The sequence below is a fragment of the Paramisgurnus dabryanus genome, chromosome 6 (assembly GCF_030506205.2).
Source record: "Paramisgurnus dabryanus chromosome 6, PD_genome_1.1, whole genome shotgun sequence".
Taxonomy (NCBI): Eukaryota; Metazoa; Chordata; class Actinopteri; order Cypriniformes; family Cobitidae; genus Paramisgurnus; species Paramisgurnus dabryanus.
In genome coordinates, this window is record NC_133342.1 from 9417170 (window position 1) to 9443151 (window position 25982).

The 25982-nt window shown below is 36.6% G+C and overlaps 1 protein-coding gene across 1 annotated transcript in view; it reads right to left on the bottom strand.

Annotated features, from left to right (window-relative positions):
- Positions 1-1898: 1898 nt before the first annotated feature.
- gpc1b (glypican 1b) overlaps positions 1899-25982 on the bottom strand; it is an 87019-nt gene continuing 62935 nt past the window's right edge. The window contains exons 3-9 of the mRNA XM_065262375.2: positions 23582-23973; positions 8956-9121; positions 7856-7986; positions 7550-7666; positions 6551-6681; positions 5848-6023; positions 1899-4595 (exon numbers count right to left, since the gene is read on the bottom strand). Of these exons, the coding sequence (XP_065118447.1) occupies positions 4387-4595; positions 5848-6023; positions 6551-6681; positions 7550-7666; positions 7856-7986; positions 8956-9121; positions 23582-23973 (1322 nt within the window). The 3' untranslated portion in view covers positions 1899-4386. The remainder of the gene's footprint in view (positions 4596-5847; positions 6024-6550; positions 6682-7549; positions 7667-7855; positions 7987-8955; positions 9122-23581; positions 23974-25982) is intronic.

Here is a 25982-nt window from a genome sequence, read left to right on the forward strand (position 1 = left end):
TTGCATCATGCGTCACATCAAAATATGTGTTCAGCACGTGTCATGTCAAAATATGTGTTCAGCGCATCATGTGAGCCTATGAGCGTTACATGTCATTTCAAAATATGTGTTCGGCACGTCACGTGTGTGTCATGCGCCATGTCAAAATATGTGTTTGGCTCATCATGTCAACCTATGTGCATCACGCGTCATGGCAAAATATGTGTTTGGCTCATCACGTCAACAATGTGCGTCACATGTCAAAATAGCAAGATACTCCCTTAATCTCATCTGCAATCAGAGATTAGTGTTAAATTAGTGTCTTGCGGGTTTTTTTGAACGTGAGCATCTCTTTTATCATAAACCCATTCGACCTGTGTGCATCAGGGACGTATTTTGACATGATGTGTGATGCACATAGATTTACATGACACACTGAACACATATTTTGATTTCGCGCAAAGAAAAGATGTCATCGGCCGCCAGTATGTTACTTCAACATTATTTCATGGCAATTCATATGAAGTATTTTACGAGGTGCGTAATTCTACGTGACTACGTTCAGTTTAATTCATTACATTATTTTTTTATCAAATGAATTAAACTGAAAAATAACTTTTTAAAAAAAGTAACTCAAATATTAATGTACTTTACTCATTACTACAGAAAAGTATTACATAATGCACGTTACTTGTAATGCGTTACCCCCTACAGTAATACATTTATAAGAATTAGCCAACTCGTAAAATATGTACAAATTCTTGTGAGATCAGGCTGGTTTTTGGACACACATCTTATAGGAATTCGTATCTATTTCATGTGATGGCTACTTCGTATTTATTGGTACGATCATATTTGTAAATTTTTATACGATTTGCTTTCTCCCATGATTTTGAGGTTAGGTTTCATTATTTTTTCCTCTAACTGTGGGTTCACACCAGCCGCGTTTTAGGAATCAAATTCGCGTCTACCGCGTCTAGTTTGCCGCTTGAACATTTTGAGTTTAGTCACTTCATTCGGGCGTGAAAGCCACGTGTGAAAGTCTAGTCATTGAGACATTCACGTGGAAATTCACGTCATGGGCTTCTGCAACTCTGCTCACTTTCTGTAATCACGTCACTACTAGAGCAAGCTCCTGATTGGTTAAAAAATTTTCAACTCACGCATTTCCCGTGCCATTCGCGCTTACTACACGGGTGAATGAGGCGGAATTGTGTCTACCAGGCCACGCTAAACGCCTCATTCGCGCCGCGAGACCTCACGCTTGACGCATCTACCAGCGGCTGGTCTGAACGCAGCATAACTATTGTACATTTTTGTACAATTTACACAAGTGCTTAGCCAACTCTTGAAATTTGAACAAATTTTTGTGAGAATGTTTTTGTCTGATTTGTTTTATACTTCATGATTTTCTAAATCCATAATGCAAAATGACGTTTAATGAAAAACTGTTTCCATAAGAAAAATGTTACCCAGGACAACAAAACCAGTCATATGGGTCAATATTAAAATTGAGATTTATACATCATCTGAAAGCTGAATAAATAAGCTTTCCATTGATGTATGGTTTGTTAGGATAGGACAATATTTCATATTTGATATCTGAGGGTGCAAAAAAATCAAAATATCGAGGAAAAGAGCAACTCCATCCACTCACATAAATAAAATGTACATTTACGGTAAGAAATTTACAAAATATCTTCATGGAGCATGATCGGTATTTAATATCCTAATGATTTTTGGCATAAACGAAAAATCTATAATTTTGACTCATACAATTGTTGGCTTTTGCTACACATATACTTCTGCGACTTAAGGTTTTGTAACGCAGGGTCCCAAATGACTTGCATAAAGAGTTGCTGAGCACATTATCATGCATGTGTGTTTGAATTTCAAAGTAATGAAACAAACTTGACACATTTTTAAAATCGTATGATGTTTATAATCGACACAAGGGTTTCTTAATCTTTTCATAGAACATACAACAACATGGACAAATCATTTTCTTCAGCCTCATAAAAAACCTTGAACACAAACTCCCCATTATTGTTCATTTAAAAACAAACAAACAAAAATAATGAAGTACAGTATATATCAGAATGCATTGTTTCTATTGTATCCCTATGAGACCATTTGAAAATATCAGACATATTTATCACTATAAGGCATTACACCTAAACGTGGGACTGTTTTCCTGACCTTGGGAACTGTCACTCATCTGCAAACAAACGTGCTAGAATTTAAAAATGATTTCAGGTCAGATAACTCTGTAAAGATTTTTACCAAACATTCAAACAATCCATAAAGTTGCCTGCAGGATATTTCTCCAATCCTAAGTGGACGATACCGATCTATCAAAGAGAGGCTGTGTGCGTCATGCAAGGTGCAACATTACAAAAATGTGTGTTTGTGTGTGTTTTAGGAGATTGTTGTGATGTGATGATCTGTATGACCCGTCAGATGCACACTCCATCTGTAAATGACATCATTACTGTACATCCTATGGGTGACATCACTTCCTGTAACTTCTATAAACATGGAGAGATTTCACTGAAAGAGGAAAGGACCTCACTGATGCCCGTCTTGTGGGGCGGTCACACTACAGACTTTAAGCATGCAAATATTTTTTTGGACATTACTGCAAATATGGGCTAGAAGAGAGGCAGTACATGAACTTTGGTACGCTGCAATATGCAAAAATATCTTAATTTCCGGTCTGATGCATTTGCATGCGTATCAATGGAAAGAAAAGTGTAGTGTGACCGCCCCTTTAAAGCTCGGTCAAACACAAATTTCATTCATTGTGTGCTTGCATACAGTAAGTTTCTATTCTTAAACATTTGTAATGGGTAATACTGCCAGACTTTTGTTAAATGTTACAGCAATGTTTGCCTTAATGTTACAATGCTGTTTTAACAATATATGTGCGTACAATATTTTCACTCGCAAAAGAGCCGTGTGTATTTAAAACACACACTTACATGTCACGAACACAGCATGTAGAATACACATATGCATTATATTCCTATTATTAGCTTTCATTTCGACTTGGACATTAGAGGTCTTCTCGGGTCTAAAGAAATGCACTCGACCCGAAATGACACAAATCACTTTTTGCCTAAACCCAACGTGCACAAATATATACTTTTTTAACTTGGAAAGAAAGTGTAAGAAAGACACAACCCCGAAAAAATCAGACCCGAGTCCACCCCGAACCAGTGGCAATTTTTTTATCCCGACTGTACCTGAATGTAAAAGGCACCGACATGTATGCCGTTTGCAGTTCAGCACACACCAGCCAGACCTTCACAATCAATTTGGCCCGCTGCTTTTAACCATTTATTTTCATTTATTATCTGACAAAAATTGCACTCAAAATTGATTGACAGGTCTGGCTCATAGAAAATTAACCTACCGGCAGCCACTTGATGTCGCAAGCGCTTTTGGCAAACAAAGGAGGGGTTGAAAAAGGACTCGATGCACACAGTTACGCGAGACAGTTCGGGTCTGTTCGGCAAAACCACATTTATTTTAAATTACCAGAGACCTGATGCCGCTTATGTTATACCCGACCTGCTTGGGTCTCCGGATGGACCTCAGGTTTTCGTATCTAAGTGGACCCGTGAAGACCTCTAGTGCACATAACAGTACAGACTCGTACATAAAACACATGACTGTGTATGGTGATTAAATTACACCTCTCATTCTATCCTTTAACACATGCTGGTGTACGTTTGTTACCGTAAGCCCCAAATATTGCTCGAGTACTGTTGGCCTTTAAAGATATGCTTGAAAATGTGACTGTGTTAGTATGTTTATTTACATCCAGAATACATACATGTTGTGTTTACTTTAAGACAGCCCTGGAAAGAAAGTGTGCAAAGAAAATACTACGCAATAAACCAAACAAGACCTTGCAGAGGTTGTTTTCATTATTAAAAAGAAAGCTGAGAAAGTAAAAAACTCTTTTAGATGTGCTTTGTGTTCTGGGACCCATTCAGAAAATCATTAAAAGACGTTCTCACGCCGAAAGGGTCTACACTAAAACCAACATTTGTTATATAAACACCAGGGTCTTAATTAATAAATAAATATAATGTAACACCATCAATGACTTGTTTTGTTGGGGTCGGATAATCAGTTGAAAGCGGACATACGCACCTTTCCATCACAGAAAAGACACAAAGGCAAGCAGAAGACCAGCTCTAGGGGTGCCATATATCAAATAAAAAACAAAAACGTAGACAGGTCTAAGAACATTCTGTGGTGTTCGTATTCAAGACAACAAAAAAGTGATGCATTGGCCAGTTTCCGTTGCATTTTTGTTTTGGCAATGTAACTAAACCCACCCCTCCACAATCCAACCCAGTCCTATAGAGAGTCCTAATTGGTGGATTTGCCTGTCAATTATCGCCTAAGCAAGATTGTGACCAGTGAGAGAAGATAAAGGCTGACGCAAGGAAGATTCTGGCTGCTTCTGCCATTCACCACCTTCTTGTTCTCTGATGGATAGGCGTAGACTTTGGGTTTGTCCGTGTTTGGGACCGTGAGTTGTGGAACCTGGGAACACTGGTTCTCGGCACACATTCCACTTCCTGAACCGCTGATGTCATCACCTACAAATGAGAACACGAGGCAAAGAAAGTGATATCAAAACAGGAAAGCTAATCATTTACATGGACTACTAATAATTTTCAAGTCTGACAGTATGTGTTTGAAATAATGAAGTTTTACAGACAATACAGTATAACCATTTATTACTGGTAGTATTGAACACGCAATACTGTCTCCTGAAATAGCAACTCTCAAGCAAGACAAAAAACATAAAATTTAAGTGAATGTGTGCATAAAACAAGCAAAAAACTTGCCAAAAAAACTTGAACCTTGTTCTTACTCCATTTTTTTCTTACACACATTCACTTTAATTGTATATTTTTTGTCTAAAAACTAGACATATTTTCCTAGGTCATTCTTGTTAATCAAGAAAATGCATCTTAATTTAATCATTTTTAGATATTTGCACTGAAAACAAGACAAAAATACTAAGAAAGTCATTTTTTGCAGTACTTTGTGCCCCGATCTCCCATACAGATATAAAAATGTAGAGATTGTTTGCACTGTGTGTCACTTTGGATTAAAGCATCTGCAAAATGCCTAAATGCTAGTGTCGTAAGTCTTGAATGAGACCTCAGTTATTGTTTATGGATGAAGTATAACTGAAACCAAATAAAGTCCTCTGTTTCTTAGATGTTTCTCTTAAAGGGCACCTATTATGCAAAATCCACTTTTACAAGGTGTTTGCATTGGCAGTGTGTGAACACAACCACCCACTCCTTTTTAAATCCCAGTTCAATACGGCATGTCTAATGAGACTGCTTTGATTTATTCTCTCATCAATGTGATGTCACACTGATAAAGCCCTGCCCACGGTCATTGACTGACAGTCCTGCATTAACATAGTTTCTGCCCTCAGCGAGTTGTTAGATACTATTGTCTCAGATTGTATTCACAGGAATCAGATCTATTATAACTTAAAGCTCTCACTTTCTTTTGGTACGGGAGTGAGTAACTGTAGCTCATATGCATTTAAAGATACACACATGAAAACAGCAAGTTTTTGCTCCCATTTCGGACTTGCTATAAAAAATCTTGTGAGACTTATATTACACCAGTATATCATGCTGTATTGTTAACAAGTGATGTTGTAACATTTTTGGGACAAACATCTGAGATTACGTTTAGACTAGATTAAACCATCAAATTCTTGTCTTTTACACCACGAAAAAGCCATCTCTGGGAAATAAAACATTGCTTTGAGAATCTTCCTCTAAACTCCTACAATATACATCAGGAGAAATCTTTACTTACTGGTGTCCTGAAAGTCCACATCATTCCCATTGATGGCATTCTTCAGTCGGTTGACCATAATCTTCAGTTGCATGATCTGTTTGCGTACTGCCATGTCTGGTTTGGTGATGTCGATCTCCACCTCAGGATTATTGATCTGATTAGCCAACCCGTCTCCCATCAACTCGGGCAAATACCTGCGACAACACATATATGAACGCTAGGGAAGTTAAGGATCGGTGGAGAGTATACAGATCAGGTGAAACTTCAGTCTAAATGTACTGTCCAGTATTTTCATAGAGTCTTATTAAAGATTATAAATGTGTTGCTCAAAGCTGAGGTTGTGAAATATAACACTGACAATTCTTATTTTTTAATGCAAAATTGCAATGTTTATTAGGAAAAATGTATCTGTGTGGGTCATTATTTTAAAAATAAGACATTTTATTTCAATTTCTGAAATATACATCAACCCTCTTATGGCGATCCTTTCCTGATGATGTCAGCTTGACAGCTTAGGCAGAGAATCAGTTAACCCCGAAGTCTGCTATGAGTTCCATTAATGAATGAAACGCCTACTTTTCCATATCCAATCAATTTACAGAATACACAAACACCCCCTATTTTTCTTGTGTGATTTTCCATTTCACTTGGAAATACGTCACAATACGGAAGCAAAGTCGATGGCGACTTACTGTTCATGGGGACCTTAAAGTGTCCTCACCTATTGACACTAATGCCGTTCCAACATCTGTCCACTTCACTGGGTCCAGATTCACGATCCACACAGAGTTTACTCGGCAAAAGGATCCAGTACTGCATCACATCTCTTAACATCCTCGACACATCAGATAACTGAAAGAGATCAGAGAACAACATCACTATTCAATCTGATGAAATATTAACATCTGATATACACAGTGTTGGCGAAAGTTAAAAGTAATGTATTACAATATTAAGTTACTCCCCAAAAAAATTAATAACAATGTTACTTTTCATGGAAAATAATACTTGGGTTACTTTTGCGTTACTTTTGCGTTACTTTTTCTTACTTGGATGAGGCTTTATCTCTCTTGAAACCAACTTGAAATCCAAACTTAATCAAAACTTTTATTATCTTAAATCAAGTCTGTATTCTTTAAATACATTTGACTTGATCTCCACAGTAAAGGTCTTCACGGGTCCACTTACAGTAGATCCAAAACCCAAGGTCCGACCCAAGTGGATTAGGGTCTAAAAGTTTCATGTGTGCATCGGACATGGCTCAGGTTTAATAACAGCGGCATAGTGTACAATTTTTGCAGAATGGACCTGAGAAGACCCAAACTATTTTGCGTGTGTGTATTGCGTCCTTTTCCGACCAGTTTTCTGTTTGCCAAGAGCGCTTGTAGGTTAATTTTAATTGAGCTAGACCTGTAAACCAATTTTGAACGCACATTTTAGCGGTTACCTTGGTCTCTTTGTCATATAACAACAGAAAATATGCAGACTGCTCACACACCGGTGCCGTTTACAATAGGGTCCAGTCGGATTAAAAAAATACTGGTGCCAGTGGTTTGGGTCGGACTTAAGTCTAATTTTCTTGGGTTGGGTCTTTATTTAAAATAAAAGATTTATGCATGATGGGTTACTTAGGGTAAAAAGTGATTCGGGTCATTTCTGGTCGGGTACATTTCTTTGGACACGAGAAGACCTTTACTTCACAGCATGCAAACACACTCACCAGTTTCTCCAGTTGAGCTCCCGGTGTGCTGCTGACCTCATCGGCTGTGTTTCTACCTCGTTTGATCTGATCCTCAGAACTGAAGCTCAGAGAAGGTGAACCACACGCCTGAAACACCTGAGGGATATAACGTCACATCAGGGACTGCAGTGGAACAGACGTCTCATGGCATGGGACTAAGTGTATGATACAGAGTCCATACAGTCATTTTATCATAGTACTACTGTATATAAGTAGAAGAGCAGGAGTATATTTATTTGAAGGTAATGTTGTATTAAAGTCAGGTGAAAGTTAAGAAAGGCTGACCTTGTTGTTGAAAGTGTTGAGGTTGTCTTGCATGTAGAGGACAGCTTCAGCGATACGCTTGGGTAAAGACAGAACCACTAAGTCCACACTGTAAGGTCGGCTCAGTTTATCAACGGTCTGCAGCATGGCATCTACACACAGACACACACACACAATGTTTGTTTGTCTTTAATGCGTCACCGCAGGGTTAATACAACTGCTCATTTAAAGCTTTTACACTTTACCTGTACTGTCTTTTACAGACTTTAATGTAAAATATACAGGAAAATAATTTGTATGTATTTCTGATTGTTTTGGCAATTTAGATCGCAGACTAAATGAAGTACTTTTGTAAGTTTGTTTTTGTCCACTGGAGTAATCGTTATTTAGACGTGCTTGGCATCACTGTCTTCAAGTCCTCAAAACTCAAATTTCGCTTGGGGTCAGGGTACAATATTTGGTATAATATAAATTCTGTAAGATTAAACAGTACTAAATTCGTACTAAAGACCAACTTGAAACACCAAGGATTTTCCTGTTTTCAACTTAAAAATACATATGTATAGAATATCTTAGCTTGTTGTGGATATTTCCTACTTACAATCCTTCTGTGAAATTGTTACAAAATGAAAAGTACATAAAACTTCAAAAACGTGTGTCATAATTAACGTCATTTAAATAAACGTATATCCGTTTTTTATAAGCTCAAATATTCAAAAATTATATTACTAAAAAATGCCCATAGCTAGAATGTACATGTTCCCACTTATTATATGGCTACTTGCCACAGTATATGAAAAAAAAGATATATTTTATTAGCTTACTTGAAGGAAATGCAAACCTTTCATGAATAAGAAACGTTTCCTACCGACTTTAAGGCAAGACACATTCAAACAAGTTCAGAGTTTAAACAAAATGGACATGCATGTTTTTTTAATCATTTGTAAACAAAATCTCATACATGTTATTATAATTATGTATATTTATATAAGTACTAAACTGCACCTGTCAACATATCCATGTACTAACATCTAATAATAGTCTACGTAAAATATAAAATATACTTTTTACTGTTGTCCTTTTTACCATTCTAATAAAAGGTTCAGCTTGGTCCCACCCACCTGCCAAGTTCCTCCACTCAGAGTCCAGATCTGCTTGATTGGCAAGGCAGCCCTTCATGACGTTCTTACAGTAGTTTGAACAGGGCTTAGCAGAGGCCACACCACTACAGTGAGGACAGTACGTCATCTTCATTACTGCACGAACACATTCAGTGCTCAGAGGAACCTGAGAGAGGGAGAAAATAAATAATATTCATTGCTATATGTTGTGACATACAATATACTTATTTACTTCTTTATTTCGATATTAAGATTCTTTTTCTAAGAGAGAGAGACAAATAGAGAGGAAATACGAGAGAGTTATTCTATCAATTTATTAATAAAAATGTCAAATGAAACTAAATAAATAAATATGAGTAACAAGATGTTGGTTCTGTAATGATATATTGCGCAGTCCTACCCAGTGGTTTCCCGCTTTCATGAAAATATTTGGCCTGCCAAAGCCCGTCCCACACTCTGTATCTATTTTCTTTTACAACCCGCAGCCATTAAAGGCAGGAATTATCTAAAAAAGTTTTTTTTACAAATTTGTTTAAACTGTCTTTATATACCAATACATAATTAAAATGTAAGTACTCTGAAAAAGAGAGTATAAAACTCGAGTGTTTGTAGACCTCTCACAAGGTTTTAAACATCCGGGGCAAAACAAATGATTGGCTTGCGCGACTATCACTCTCTCTCGCGACAATGGCACCACCCCTGTTGCTATGGGATCTGCCCACACATGCGCACACCCGATTGATTTGAACCTGCACAAGGCACTATAGGAAGAGAAAAAGTATGGCAGAGAAAGTGCATTCAGAACTCACAGTACCTGCATATGCAGTCAGCGAAGGCAAACAAAGGAATAAACGAAGCAGTCAAACGAGAGTAAATATCGCGTGGCTTTTCCTTGAGTCGACGATGCGGTAGTGGTATTGTCTCCGGAGTGTAGTCCTCATCAGAGTCAACAATGCTTTCATCACGGAAACTCTTCCATGCAAAACACTGGCTTAATAGTGAGTACTAAAAGCAATCCTATTTGTTTATATTCATAGTGATAAAGTTAGGCGTATTATTACATGCAATATTGTGACATGATGTTACTACATGCACCGCGCTCCCAGCAGAGCCGGTCAGCGTCGCACGTTCATGTGTTTTGGGGGCGTGGCTTTAGAAGAAAGGGGGTGGAGTGAATGGAAAAATGAGCTGTGTTTAAAACAGTGGTGAGAGGTTTACAGACACTCAATGTTTATACTCTCTTTTTCAGAGTACTTACATTTTACTTATGTATTGGTATATAAAGACAGTTTAAACAAATTTGTAAAAAAGTTTTTTTTAGATAATTCCTGCCTATCCTGCCTTTAAGTAGACATACTAAACATTAATGTAAATGAAACATGCTTTTTTCAGCCTAAAATATCTCATACTTTAGTATCACATTATTGACAGAAAATACTTCTGGTGAATAAGCAAAGATAATGCAAAGATATAGATAATGATGTTTGACATTATATCCTAACCACCGCCATAGAATTGTGTCACGACTGGGATGCAGGAGTGAGGAAGTTAGGACGCAAGTGCAGGGTTCACCATGAAATAAATAACATTTATTAACAGAACTAGAAACAAAACACGAGAATAAAACAACGGGCAGGTAACACAGGAACATCCAATACAAGAAACAGGAACAGACATGAAAGTAGTGACAATGACAATGATCCGGCGACAGGTGAGAAACAGACAGCAGTATAAATACACAACACTTAACAGGGAACAGGTGTGATGAATCAGTCCGTGAATTGTCCAGGTGACGTAATCGGAGACACAAACAAAACATGACACGGATCACCGTGACATGACCCCTCCCTCTACGAGTGGCTACCAGACACTCACATAAACAAAACAAACACAAAAGTCTGGTAGCGAGAGTCCAAGGGAGGGGTGGAGGGCTTGGGGACCCTGGCGAAGCCGGCAGCCGCCGGGATGAGACCAACAGGAACGGTAGGCCGGACTGCGCCAGGAGAACCGGAGCGATCGCTCCGAGAACCGAGGCAGACGAATTACCCCCCTCCTGGGAATCGCCGACGATCAGCTGCCCCCGGAAGTCATCTCCCATCCCCTCGCGGAAACGGGGACCCTCTCTCGGTAGCCACCCCGGGGAAATGATCGGGCGTGGTCCGTTCCGGATCCCCCTGCGAGCAGGATGGTGGTCCTCCGAGGGACCGTCGACGACGACTCAACCGTTGGGGGACCTCCTGGGCCGATCCTCCTCCTGCATGCTCGCAGGAGCGAGCGATCGCTCACGGTGGTCCCCAAGAGACATCGGGGCTGATGGGGAATGAACCCCGATGTCACTACTCCCCCTCGACGAAACTCCTGGGGGAGCCGCCCTCCGTGAACCCGCTGCGTCCAGTCTGGCCGGATCATTCTGTCACGACTGGGATGCAGGAGTGAGGAAGTTAGGACGCAAGTGCAGGGTTCACCATGAAATAAATAACATTTATTAACAGAACTAGAAACAAAACACGAGAATAAAACAACGGGCAGGTAACACAGAAACATCCAATACAAGAAACAGGAACAGACATGAAAGTAGTGACAATGACAATGATCCGGCGACAGGTGAGAAACAGACAGCAGTATAAATACACAACACTTAACAGGGAACAGGTGTGATGAATCAGTCCGTGAATTGTCCAGGTGACGTAATCGGAGACACAAACAAAACATGACACGGATCACCGTGACAGAATTGCCTTTTGGCCTCAACAAACATGTTTTAAACACACAACGTTATAGCAGCCAGAAAAAACCCCGCTTTTTCCCCGCTAAAACAAATATTGATCACCATAATGGTGACTTTAAATAAAACAAAGCCAACATCTAAACCTAAGTTAAGAAAATAACTCTACAAGTAAGATGTAAAATGCAATTTTAGGTTTCAAAGAGAAATGGTGAAAAAGAGGATAAAGTCACAGATTGTAGCTTTTAACACTTTTTACTTTTTAACAGTCTATAGTGTGGACCAATAAAAAACACAAAGCAGTGTTAATTTAACTCTGGGGATTTTGGTTACCCTGAAGGGTCAGCCAATTATGAGACGACCCACAGATCACTACCACCTAGGGGCAGAGCCAGACTTTAGAAACATTGGGGGCTTAGCCCAAATTTAGGGGGTCTAGGGGCATGGTCCCATGAAATCATATTGAGTACTCTGCTGTCTAATTGCACGCGTTACTGTGATGTCATTACTGGCATCACAGTTAATGAATACAATAATTATGTATATATAAATATGCACACATGCATGTATAATTTTGAAAACAAATATATAAATATATATTTTTTCTTAAAATTATACATGCATGTGTGCATATTTATACATACATAATTATTTTTCCCAGATGTAAACATTTCTTAAATATATACATGCAAGTGTGTGAAGTTATCTATACAAAGTTATTATACACAGTTCACACACATAATATGATGTAAACAAAAACTTTTCTTCTGCTATAGATTAATCCAATCCAATCCAACTTTATTTATAGAGCACAGTTTAAACAACCACAAGGGTACCAAAGTGCTTTACAATTAAAAATACAATCACGATTAATTGTCAAACACACCTATTTCAAACATCTTAGAAGAAAGCTGATAAGTCAAGTTGTTTTATATAAGGAGACATCTCAAACATGCTAACACCGACCTAGTATACTGAATGAATTTATTTTAGAAACGAGAAAAGATTCAGGACTTTTAAAAAAGCCACCACCTCACTCCACCCCTGGTCCAACACAGAAGTCAATACCCAATCATAAAGACCTGAGAACTGCAGTGTCTCACACAATAAAAGCATGAAAATTAATTTCCATAAATATCCCTCTGCTTGTTTCTTACAGGTTTCCCATGTGACCCCTGAATGTAAGCTGGTAAATCATTGGATGGTATTGTAATACCCATGATGCTTGACACATTGGCAGCTAAATAACCCACAATGAGATGAGCACAGTTGACATCATTCACAAGTTTCCCACATATCTAATCACAGAAGAGAGTTTATGTTTGCCAAAAATAAAGCACATCAAGAAATAAACTGGTTGGAAAGCCTTCTGATGGGTTGGTTAGGTTCGATTCGGTTCAGTTCAGATAGGAAAGTACTTGAAAGCTGACATTTGCTTTTAAGGATAATTAAATCAGTTTAACTTTATAAACAACACTGGCACTGAAATTCAGTTTTTGTTTAGGTGTAACTCTGGAGCCGGCATGGCATTTGCTTTGTGTAAATGTAAATGGTTTCTTTCTTTCCTGACTGCAGTTTTTTCTGATATTCAAAGAAACTTTGAGACAGCTTCACAAAGCTGAATGTCAAAAGCTATTGGGAAAATGTCAACAGCTCGGATGCAATGATGCTTCTGACGCATCTTCAATGAAAATCTTTAATGCGATTGGACGACGAAATGCTTACAATTAAATCTTTTTCAACAGAGGACATGCATACATTTCCAGTTATTGTAAAATACATTTTAATTCATGCTGAACCAAATAAGGTTGACATAGAGTACAGTAAGCACTTCTTTATCCTGCAGTTATAACTGAGACTCGGCCACAGCAGGACTGCGAAACAAAGAACAATCTGTGGTATTCTGCCCGAGATTAAACCAGGTCTGGACTACATTTCATTGGAAACGTTTGCATTCTGGACGGAGATCAGTTTGCAAATATTTGTGTGATTTTCTTAAAGACATTCTTGGAAAGCTGTAGCATTGATGTCTTCAGCCAAACCTAAGACTTAAGAACAAAGAGCAGATTTCTAACGGTCAGTATATGATTTTTGGATCCTTTCTCCAGCTGAATGGAAAAAGGTTTAAACATTAAAGATGCCAAAGTAACATTAGAGGTTCATTTATAATCATAGACACACCATTAAGAGACTTTGCGACTGTTTTATGGTACTTGTAATCAGGTGTTTGTTTCAAACATTTCATATATAATGTAGTCATATATTTATAAGCCAACATGATCAACAAAAATTAATACACAATCCTGGATTTGCTTATCTGGACTTATTATCTGTGTATTTTATTTCAAAAGAAAATATTTTTGTTATCAAAATGCAACTGCAACCAGATGCATCTGCTTATACAACACCTTAACTGGTGCAGCCCTTTTTGAGTGAGGGGGTGAAAATGTGATGTACACCTTCAAATTAATAAAACTCATGGCTATATGAGGCATTTTTTGGTCTAGAAGCCTAATCTTGGTCTTGTTTTAAAGAAGACACTTTAAAGTTTTTTCACGGAAGTGTCTGAAGGTGAAAATATTTAATTAAATTGTTGTAGTAGTTTACAGTTATTGTAATAAAAAAAAAAATGCAATAAAGTATATAAATTATAAAAAATTGACACTTTTAGTGGTTTTACCAACAACGGCCACTAGGCGTCAGTGGTTTGCAGCATACTCTTGTCACAAATTAATAAATTACAGTCAGTGCATTGTTATTACTGCTAAAAGGTTTTGAAATATAAAGTATACTGTACATGTACTGTAGATGTTCCTGTTAACAAAGAAATAGAAATAGCCTTTTCGACGTAGCTGCAAAATGTAACTTTCTGTCACTTGGTGAGACATAAATATTAAAGATGCACCGATATAATCAATAATAATCAGTATTGGGCGATAAAAGCAACTTTTCACACTATCAGCAGAAAAATGTAAAGAAACATCACTAGTTTAATGTTGAATAATAATGGTCATTATATGAATTAATCACATTCAGAATGTGTCATTTTTAGAAATTAGTTAATGCAAGTTAATATAATCACCAAACTATCAGTAATTGTCTTTTGGTATTGGTGGAAAAATGTAATATCTGTGTATCTAATAAATATAGGCTCTGTATCTGGATTCAGAAAAACACTTTCAGAAATGTTTTCTCATGCACACGCATCTCATAGATATTCATTGTTTTATATCGTATTTTCCATCTCCTAGCACTTTAATCCTCACACAAACCTGACATTTTACATTTGAATTGAAACATAATTTGGGAGTTCATAAGCCTTTCTTCTTTACAAGTAATGACCACCAAAAAGGTGAAATTTTGTCTTGAGCTATATTCGTGACACATTACAAACATAGCAAGATCCATACACACACGCAGCATCATTCAGCGAGAGCTGGCAGTGGCAGTGCCACAACCACACACAATCTAATGAGGAAAGAAAAGGAAAGAATTTGATGAGCGAGAGATATAAAGACCAACAAATGGAGTGAATTGTGAGGAGGAGGATGTGTGAAGATGCACAGGACGATCTAAAGAGACTGAAGAAAGAGAGAGAGAGAGAGAGAGAGAGAGAGAGAGAGAGAGAGATAGAAGAAGCTGAAGGAAGACATTACACCTCATCAAAGCCACAAGCATCTGTGATTCATCAGATCAGGGAGAACAAGAGTCTGTACAATCTTACACTGAACACATATTCATTGGCTCGTGGACCACACTTATTGAATAATAGACTGGACAATTTAAGTCACAAAAACCAGAAGCACCAGAGTTACAGAACAAAAACAACGTTGCTACAATAGAGATATACAGTCATGATGTAGGCCAACCGTGAATGCTACGGGTATGTCTTTGAAATATTGAATGGGTTTTCTCATTTCGGATTGGGAAACAGCGTGTGATTTTTGACATAAATCAAAATAAATTAGCAAAATCGGACCTCAAACGTGAAAGTGTTTTAAAAATGTTAGAGTAAATGTATAACACATACATAAATATACATTTTTGATTCACAGAGAACCGACAGATGATTGCACTACTTTTAAACATTTATCCAGTGCATTCATGAATTGAAAAAGTGAAATAAATAAAAAGAAAATTAACTTAAATAGGCGCAGATTTCTTTTTTTATATCATTGATCTACAGTCCATAAACAGTATTTACTTCATTTACATCAGAAGTAACTGTAATTAAATTACTGGAAAAATAAAACATAATTAAATGACAGTAACTATAGTTGCTAGTTACACCCAACACTGTATCTAACACGTGCATCCTAATGGAGACTGAACAGAATAGAGCCAGAATCTATTTAAAACCCAAAATATCCATCTAAATAAAATGAGCAGTTTAGCTAGAGGTTAATGTTGTAATCTTCTCATTCTATCACCGGTTGTCAATAAAAGCTGCTGTAAATCTGACACCCTGAGGAACAGATTACACATTTCCATGATTAGAAAGAAAGAACTGCTTCAATATGCATCATGACAAATGATAAAACAGGTCATATCAGGTCTGATCAAGAAAGGTTTGAAGTAACACAATAGGATAAAACATGATGAAATACCTAGAAACATTGGATGTTTTTGCTTTTTTTTAACCAGAAGATTACATGTCTTTTACAAGTGTCAGCTAATTTATAAGAATTTATACGAAGTGAATTGTACAAAAGCAATAATGATATCCCGACCCTAACCCTAATGTCATAAATCAAATTATACAAAAATCTATGAATTTGTTTGCATGAAATATAATACATATAATACATACAAATTGCTGTGAGATCATGTTGTTTTTTTCAACAACAAAAAAAACTATTCTTAGATTAAAAAGGGAAATAATCATAAACTAAATGATTTCAAATTAGATACAATTTCCCTTAAATAGGCAATCTTTATTGAAAGTGATTTATTGTAGAAGATGTTAACATAGAAAGTCAAGCTGCAGTTCATTGTTTCTTATGACACAAAGTTGTTTTCATTTGGCTGCATTCAAATCACATGATGTTTATTTGAGATATTTGTACACTAGGAATGATTCAAAAAAATTTAAATCTATTTAGTGCAAAATATGGTGCTTGAAATCTACTCCTGCAATCTCTATGATGAAATCCCTATGGTGAATTTCACCAGTGTGACACGCTATACTATACTATCCCATACTATGCTAACTATTTAAACTATCCTGTTTTATTATCTCATAATATGAATATACTATTATCCACCAGGTGGCTTCTCTTCTGCAACTTATAAAATCTGGAAGTAACACCTCACGTGAAAGAGAAAGAACTTTGTTTATGTTTAAAGGGATCGCTCTGAATCTGATCTCTATCAAAAGTCCGGCATCTATTTATTCATATAGCGTATAAAATATAACCATGCATGCCAACATGAAACCTGATAAGGATTATTTTCAAAATCATTAAACAGATAACTTAAACGGGACATTTCACAAGACTTTTTTAAGATGTCAAATAAATCTTTGGTGTCCCCAGAGTACGTATGTGAAGTTTTAGCTCAAAATATCATCCGATAATTTATTATAGCACGTTAATGGTTGTGTCCTCTAAAATGCAAATGAGCTGATCTCTGCACTAAATGGCAGTGCCGTGGTTGGATAGTGCAGATTAAGGTGTAGTATTATCCCCTTTTGACATCACAAGGGGAGCCATATTTCAATTACCTATTTTCCACATGCTTGCAGAGAATGGTTTACCAAAACTAAGTTACTGGGTTGATCTTTATCACATTTTCTAGGTGGAACAAGGACTGGGGACCCAATTATAACACTTAAACATGTTATCAAAGAACTTTGTAAACAATTGCAGCCAGATGTAAAAAAAAAAAAAATGGGGTGCAGATATTATGGTACGGGATAATATTATTTAATAAAGCTAATAAATTGATCTATCCAGGACTAATGTATTTGCATTTTTTTGACTAACATAAATCTGTAGTGCTTGTGTCCCATTTCCCATCTCTGACTGCATCCAATGAACTTTAAAAGACTTCAACAACTTTATCATGCTTCCTTTTTTTAGCATTTTAAGCTGTGATGGATCTGTGTTGGTAAAAAGCAGAAGGCAAAACAGCTGTGTTAGCCCGCTCTGTTTAATCTGAGCTCACGTTATCCCACAAAGACCCTCATATTTATTTAGCTATGACTGTATAATCTGTTCAACAGACACAAGTTAAATATTTGCAAAACAATTCTGGACCCGACTGAGCATTACATTACTGTTTTCACATGCAAACCTATGACTGACAGTGCATAATGTTATAATACAGTCTTCAACCTTTATTCATTTATAAACATAAAGATCATCCCAGCATATTCTTATCTTTCATGTTTTATGAGGCTCTGCTTGTTCTTCTGTCCTTAAATGGCACAACCGAGGCATGCATGCTTGAGGTCGGGGGACGGTCTAGATGTGCTCTCCTTAAAGATTCTCTATTTAGCAATTAGTATGAAATATGGCCGCTCTCCTTCAAGTGTGCGAAGACAGATGTTTGCCGACTGGCCTACTTACTGTATGAGGACGCACGGAGTCCACGCTGTCCTTAATAAGAATGAATAAAACACAGGAATGACCGGAGAGCAGAGGAGGACAGACCAGCTGCGCTTTATCACTTTATTATTCTTCATTTCCTTCCTTTAACACTAATACTCCTTCTTTTACTACTTTTAAAATCATTTTTCCTCCATATGCAAACTTTATGACAGTACAGGATAGGACGGTTCACTAAACAGGGCGTTTGTGAATGACAGGGGTCATTCTGCGTGAAACCCTCGCAAACAGGAGTAGAGAAAGTGTGGCGGATGTCTCAGCTTTGTTAAGCGTGAAATATGTTTGAAAGAGAAAGGACATTGGTGAACTGAATGAATGAGGAATAAAATGGTGAACGGGAATGAATGATTGATAGGTTTATTTAACAAAAAAGTCGAGAATCAAGAGAATCAACGTATGGGGCCACTATTGGAGAACACGAAAGTATAAAATAAGGGTTAGTGCAAAACATTTCTTTCCATATAAGGTTGAATATGAAAGATAGAGATGAGACAGCGTTGAATATAGCAGTATTATTCAATTACCACCTATAATTCAGCTTCAATCTCTTAAAAACAGCTGTGCCTCATTATCATTATTCACATAACTCAGCACTTGATGCAAGTAGATATTGCTATACGCTATTATTGCATGATGTTAAAATATGTTATAGGATTGTCTGCATGCATTTTCAAGCAATCATAGAAGAGGATCAACTTTTGTAGATTCAGGTGTTTAAATGGCAGCAATGCTGTATGGCAGATTATGGACATCTGTGGCATTCAGATCGAGCCTGAGGGAAAATGCACTGTGACAACACAGATTTAGTTTGCATATTTACGCTTTACCTGATGCCGAAGTCCTTCTGTGAATTGCGTGTTAAAACAATGCTGGTGGTGCATGCAATTTAAATTTGTTGACCTTTTTTCTTTTTTGAAAACCACTTGTATCTAATATCAGGATTTGCACTAAACACTTGGCAAAACCGTTTATGGTACACATTCAGACCCTGAACAGCTTAAACCACAGAGGAAGTAGAGCATTGAGATATGCAATAGACAAAGACCAAATTTTTATACAATATTTAAAGGAAAACACCACCGGTTTTAAATATGTTACTTTGTTATTAAATCAACTAAGACAAATGAAAACATTTCTATCTTTTTTCAATATGTGAACTTCATCTTTGCATAGAGCGTCGTGAATGTGTTAGCATTTAGCCTAGCCACATGCATTCCTTAGGATCCCAACAGAGATGAATTTAGAAGCCACCAAACACTTCCATGTTTTACTGGATCCTAAGGAATGAATGGGGCTAGGCTAAATGCTAACAATGCGCTGTAGAAAGATTAAGTGCATGCATTAAAAAAGATATGTATTAATTTGTTTAAGTTTAGGTAAGAATGTAGTAAAATATTGAAAAACTGTGGTGTTTTCCTTTAAAGGGACAGTAAGTACGATTTACCCCATCTAGTGGTGAAATTGCATTTTACATTCAAATGAATAGTGCTCTCTAGCACCTCGCTTTTCCAAATGTGTTGCAACTAGGCATGGGCTGGTATGAGATTTTGGCAGTATGATAACCTTAAGCAAAAATACCATGGTTTCACAGTATTGCGGTTTTGCCATTGCAAGACTAAAAAGTGTTATTTTCAGACGTATACAAACAATAACTTTTTAACTGGCCACAATACATTTTATTTTTAAGCAACATACAACATGTATGCTGGGTAAAAAGAAAGCCTTTAAATTAGAATTTTTTATATATGAAGAGTTTGGTTTCAAAACGCAATAAATCCATTTTGACAAATTTCGGTAAAAACGTGTTTTCTATAACAAGAAAGTGACAAAAGGAAAACCACTATTTTCTGTTACAAACTTTCACATAGAAACTTTAGGTTATAAAAACATAAAAAACTTGATTTTCAAAGATTTATTATAAAAACGAATGATTTTTTCCACAAAATGCAATAAATCCATGACGTTATTTTTCAAAATTCTATAAATCTATTCAATCAATGTATAGATGTGCATTCATTTTTGCCATTTTATATTAATTTATTTGAACAGTTGTACACACTGATTAAAAAAATTAATCAAAACACTTACTTTGTCATATTAGGAACACTGTCATTGCTGCGCGGTTATACTAAACGCCATCGCTTAACATTTTTCACAGCGATCAGCTGTGATTCTCGTTGACTTTGAGTAAAATTATGTAAAGTTTTTCATAAGATCCCCTGGGGTCAATGTGTTAGCACGAGAGAAGCTAACACCTAGTGCCTCTCGCGTAAATTATTAGATGTTGATGGCTTACGTTTCTTTCCCGTCAGAGAAAACCATCACAGGTTTATCAATGCTATTAAAGTATTATTTTGTTTTTGTTTGTTTGTTGATCACGAAGTACAAAGTAGATGAGGAAAACTAGGACTCTGTGTACTCAACGTGCCACCATTGTTTGTTTACATTGTGTGGAATGGTGCGCTGTGATTTGTGGATTTATTGCATTCTGTAGAAAAGGAGGAGTGGCGTTTATCGCGTTTTGGGAAAAAAGAGAGAAAAGATGACAGAATAACATGGCGGATATTGGATTTTGCGTAAAATTAAGAATTAACTTTTAAATACTGACCTGATATAATACTGATTTTGGCAGTAACTCAATTTTTTCAAAAATTTATTAAATATTAAATGTAAATTACATTATTTAATGAATAAATAATACATTTTGTTTAAACACAGCTCAAACCTTGCAAACGGTATTACAGAAAATGTCAGTTTCAGCTGGTTAACGTGTTCCGAACGAAAACGTGTTGTGGAAACGCGTTGGTAGGCTAGTGCTTTTTGTCCCTCTCTGCTATTATAGTTTTTCAATACGGTGGAACGACATGGAAGCCTTTTTGGGCTTACCCGTTCAATGTAAATAAAGTGAAGAAATTCTAAGCTTACAAAGAAAAGTCAGATCATTGCCAGAGGTCATTTGACACCAATGATGACATATTTATAAATAAAGACATTGATTCTGACTAATAAAATACTTAAAAAACTACACCTTGTCCTTTAAATACAAGTTCATACAGCTTTATTTCTGTAACAAAACATAAAACTTCAGCATAAATATCGGATCTGTCCGCTGACACTGCGGATGCGAATGCATTCATGTCCAATTTGTTTCCACATTTATTTCCGATCAAAGAATACTGTAAATCTTAGAACCTATGCGTTTTTTTCCTGCTTACAAATTTGTGCCACGTGAGAGAAAAAAAATTCAAACATGCAGTCTAAATGCGACCTTAGCAGTGTAAACTGAGCCATTTTGCTGCCTTAATAGAGAGCCACCTTTATGGAAACATACTGACTGAAACAGACTAAAGGAGGCTGAAACAGTCAAATCAATCATTTCCCTCCTCAGTTCACACACACACTGCCCTTTTCAATATGCACTACAGGCTGTATCTCTATGTTGTCAACCTTGACTTTTGAAGGGGTCGGAAGAAGAGTTAGATTCCCTTTACTGTTCATTCACATCTCCGGAGAAGAGAGGACATATGAATCATGATAAAGTAAAGGAATGAACCTGTGTGAAGAAAAATAATTCATCCCTTTATTAGACCACATTTACACCTATTGCCTGTTTGTAGTGACTCAATTCATTTTTCCCCTCAAGTGGCACAGATTGGATATAACCCACAGACGTGTAAGTGCATAGATTCTGATATTCTCCAATCGGTTTCAGTTCTCATTCATATGTGGAAATTAATCGGATATGAATCGGATAGATGCATTTGCATCTGTAATGTAAGCGGACAGATCAGTCAAGATGTGTCATGTTTCATTGAAAATGCAACTCAGGTGGACAACACCCGCGATCACATAACTCTTCTGAGCAGTGCATCTTTGGCACGACGGCTCAACTTAGAGTAGGGGTGTAACGGTACGCAAAAATCACGGTTCGGTGCGAACCCCGGTTTTGAAGCCACGGTTCGGTTCATTTTCGGTACAGTAAGGGAGAAATGCAAACATTAAACTGCAGGTTGTTTATTACTATAAACTTTTTTTTTACAATTTGTTTACACTTTTTTAAACACTTTTTATTAAAATATAACATATAAAATATATATAAAATGAAAAAATAATAAATAAAAGACTACTGCAAAGTTCTTTTTTACATTATTTTATAACAGTAGGTAACTCTTTTCTTAACCTTCTCTTAAACTTTTTCTACTAAAACCTTGAACTAACAAATTCAATTCCTGAATACATTTATGAACTATTAGCCTACATTTTTGCCACCAAAAATTTTCTGTTTTGATTTATTTTGGATTGTTTAACCTCACAGTATTGAACCATCTCTGTATAAAAATAATATTACTGCTCTATGTGTAACTGCATAGCAAGCAACATGATGATATACTTATTATACACTCATTTTGAGATTAGTGAGCTGCATACATAGCCATCTTTGATCTTTTGCACGTTTCTCCTAATCTTTGCTTGTGTCGTCAATGTAAGCTGTGACTTTACTTACGAACCCCTCCGCAGCTGAGTAACAGCTGAGTAAGCCCGGGTTACAGCTCTTCTCTGTCCCGACCAGCTGATCGCATTGTGACAATGATATGATTGACGTGAGGTGCAGATGAAAAATCTGATCACGCATGCCTTATTCTCGCTGTCACAGAAAGCGCATCTCATGAATGCGTAGCAACGAAAGACGCGCATCCTCTCACGCATTTTGAAAGAACAAAGCAGCGCGTTGACACGCGTTTAACATGCGCTTTTAGATACGACACGTAAACATTTACATCAATAATCAAACGGATATACAACTAAGTAAATAAAAATCTTTCTGCGGGCCGAACTATGTTATATGTTTGACAGAAGACTTGCGCTGAACGCGGAGACTTCCGCCACTTAATATGTTCGTGCGGAAACCCACGTATTATGTTCCGCACAGGCGCACACAAAATGCATTCGGCCATTCGGTGCACGTGTGCACCGTGCCGAAAGCCCTGAACCGAAACGGTCCGGTTCGAATACACGTACCGTTACACCCCTAACTTAGAGTAAAGTTGAAGTTTATGTATAAATACAAAAATAAAGCTCTATAATATTGTGTAAATAATCTTTTTTCTGAAGCAACTTATAGGGAATTCAATTCATATGCGTGTTGCATGGGATCCAAACAGTGCAGTGCTCTACCAAGTGAGCTACGGGAACACACTGGCACCCATTAAATTAGTAGGTGGGAATTTGAATTGAATCAAATGATGATGAATGAGAAAGTCAAGTGAAATGACAAAAGTATGAATTTTCATACCTGTGAAACCTTCCTGAGCGCTTCACCGCTCACCACCAGACCTTGCAGGAAAGTTCTTGCAGCTAAAACCGTACGTGTGATTCTGGTCTTCATCTCTCTCGGCGTGTCTCCGAAAGGCTTCAGTGTTTCCGACTGTTTGGCTACACACTCCAGATACTCTTCCTCAATGCTATACTGAGGATTTAAAGCTTTGAAAAGCTTCTCGAGCAGACGGGCCCAGAATTCATTCACCGCCTCCTCCAGGTTGACTTTGGTCCCTTTGTAGTACCTCCGCAGCTCCGAGTACAGGTCCTGAAACACCTTGGTAACGTGCGAGAAGAGAGGTCCGAACCCCGTCTGGAAGGAGCTTTGGAGCGACGCTTCAGAACGATTCAAAAGCTGCATGAAATAGTCTGAAAACACACAAAAAACACATTAAAGGTGCGTTCACAGTAATGGGGATTAAGTCTCTGTACTGTTGGTTAGTAACAGGTGTTAGCGCAGTCACAGATGCTCTGTCTGCATTAATGCAGTGTCATATCAAAGCATTAAAGCAATTAATAATGAATGACTCAATTGCTTTGTTGCGGCAAATAAGTATAAACGGTGTGCATGTGTGTTTGTGTATTTACCGGAGGTTTGTGTATACAATACCTGGATTTCAATTTGCCTGCATTACACGATTCTTGTGCAAATAAACTACAGGGCAATGTAACCAGCTGCTGCATGATACAACAATCATCATAAACTCACAATAACCTGCTTACACATCAATCAATCCAACCCTACTTCAGTTAGAAATATAAATAAAGTAAAAGGAAAGTTAATAAAGGTACTAGATTTATAGCTTATAAATGAACTATAGTTAAAAAAAGTTGTTCTTTCCAAAATTGTTTATACATGTTTTAAGATCTTTCCTATACTGCACCAATGGGATTATGTTGAGACGAATACTTGCAGGATGAAATACAGGGCCGTGTGCTGTAAATAATATCTCCTTGTGCTTCACATTTAATAAAGTTGACATGAATCATACTTTTGAAATGCCCAAACACATTAGATCATTTCGTGACATTACAGCATGTTATGTACAGTGCTTGGCAACATTTTTTTCATCGAAACATACAGATGTTACCAATCCAACCTTGTCTTTAAGTGCTGCGTTTGCTGTGGTGTTTCTACAAAATTATTGAAAACAGTGGAGTCCAGAAGTTTTCAGGTTATTGTAACTTTTAAAATAAAGTTATGGCATGACATTAAAAAAAGTAAAAGTTTACGTTTCCAATTTACTTATGAAATAAGAATGACTGAAAAGTACAGACGGACTTCTGTTCAAACGGTTTTTTTGATTAATGTAAAAAACTCTGTCCTGATAACATCAGATTTTCCCTAAACTAATAGAGTCTAGGACCACTGTCATTATAGGAAAACTTATGACCATTATCTTTAATTTTCTATTCAACCATTCACTTTCATGTTAATAATAATACATAAAATAACAAGATATAAAAATGCTCTATGCATCCACAGAAACCTCTCAAAGCTCTTTAGATTTCACTATGCTCAATTTTTGTCGTTACAAAAGCATTTTTATTTCATCTTTCTGAATAAAGACATTCTGAATAAAAGGTTTTAGTACATTTAAATCAATTGCACAGAACTCTATGTGGGTGATTCTCACGAAACCATTGAAACACCACGGCACTAATGATTTTAGCTATAAAATGTGTAATATAGTAATATTAAAAAGCATCAGAATTAACACAATACTGTGTTCTACCTTGCACAATGTGTGATTTCAACATAAGAATTTATAATGTGTCAATTTTATCTTATTTTCTGCTGAAATTGTCATTACCGCAATGTGTTTGAACATGCGTTATGTTGTAATTTAATCAAATGAACACAAAAATATTTAGAAAAAAATAAACTGATGTTTTGCTAGACTACTTAAGATGACAGAAAAAATATTTACTGAATATTCATGTATAATAATAATGAAGAAAAATTTGGAAAATTATGTGTCCATGCCTGATGTTCTCATCCTCCGCAACACTTTTTGAGAACAGTTTAAGCACACATACAGAATTTAAATAAAGTTTGATTTTGAGTGACCAAGCACATGGACCAGTTACTTCAAGATGGCTACCAGGTAAGATCATTTTTTACAGTTAATTTGAAATATTGTCTTGTCAGAATGCTTTCACGACATTTTGATTATCATTACCGCAACAGATGCTTATTAAATGTTAATTTAATTAATAGAAGCATAATACTTTGATTTTAAATGCATGTGCAGAATCTCCAAATTATGTTCTTTCAGGTTTGTCATGTCATTTTGAAAATATGTCAGTGTTGATGTTTTCTGACTGTTGCGGTAATGAGATTTTTTAGGACTAATTTTTTTAATTATGTTACAAAA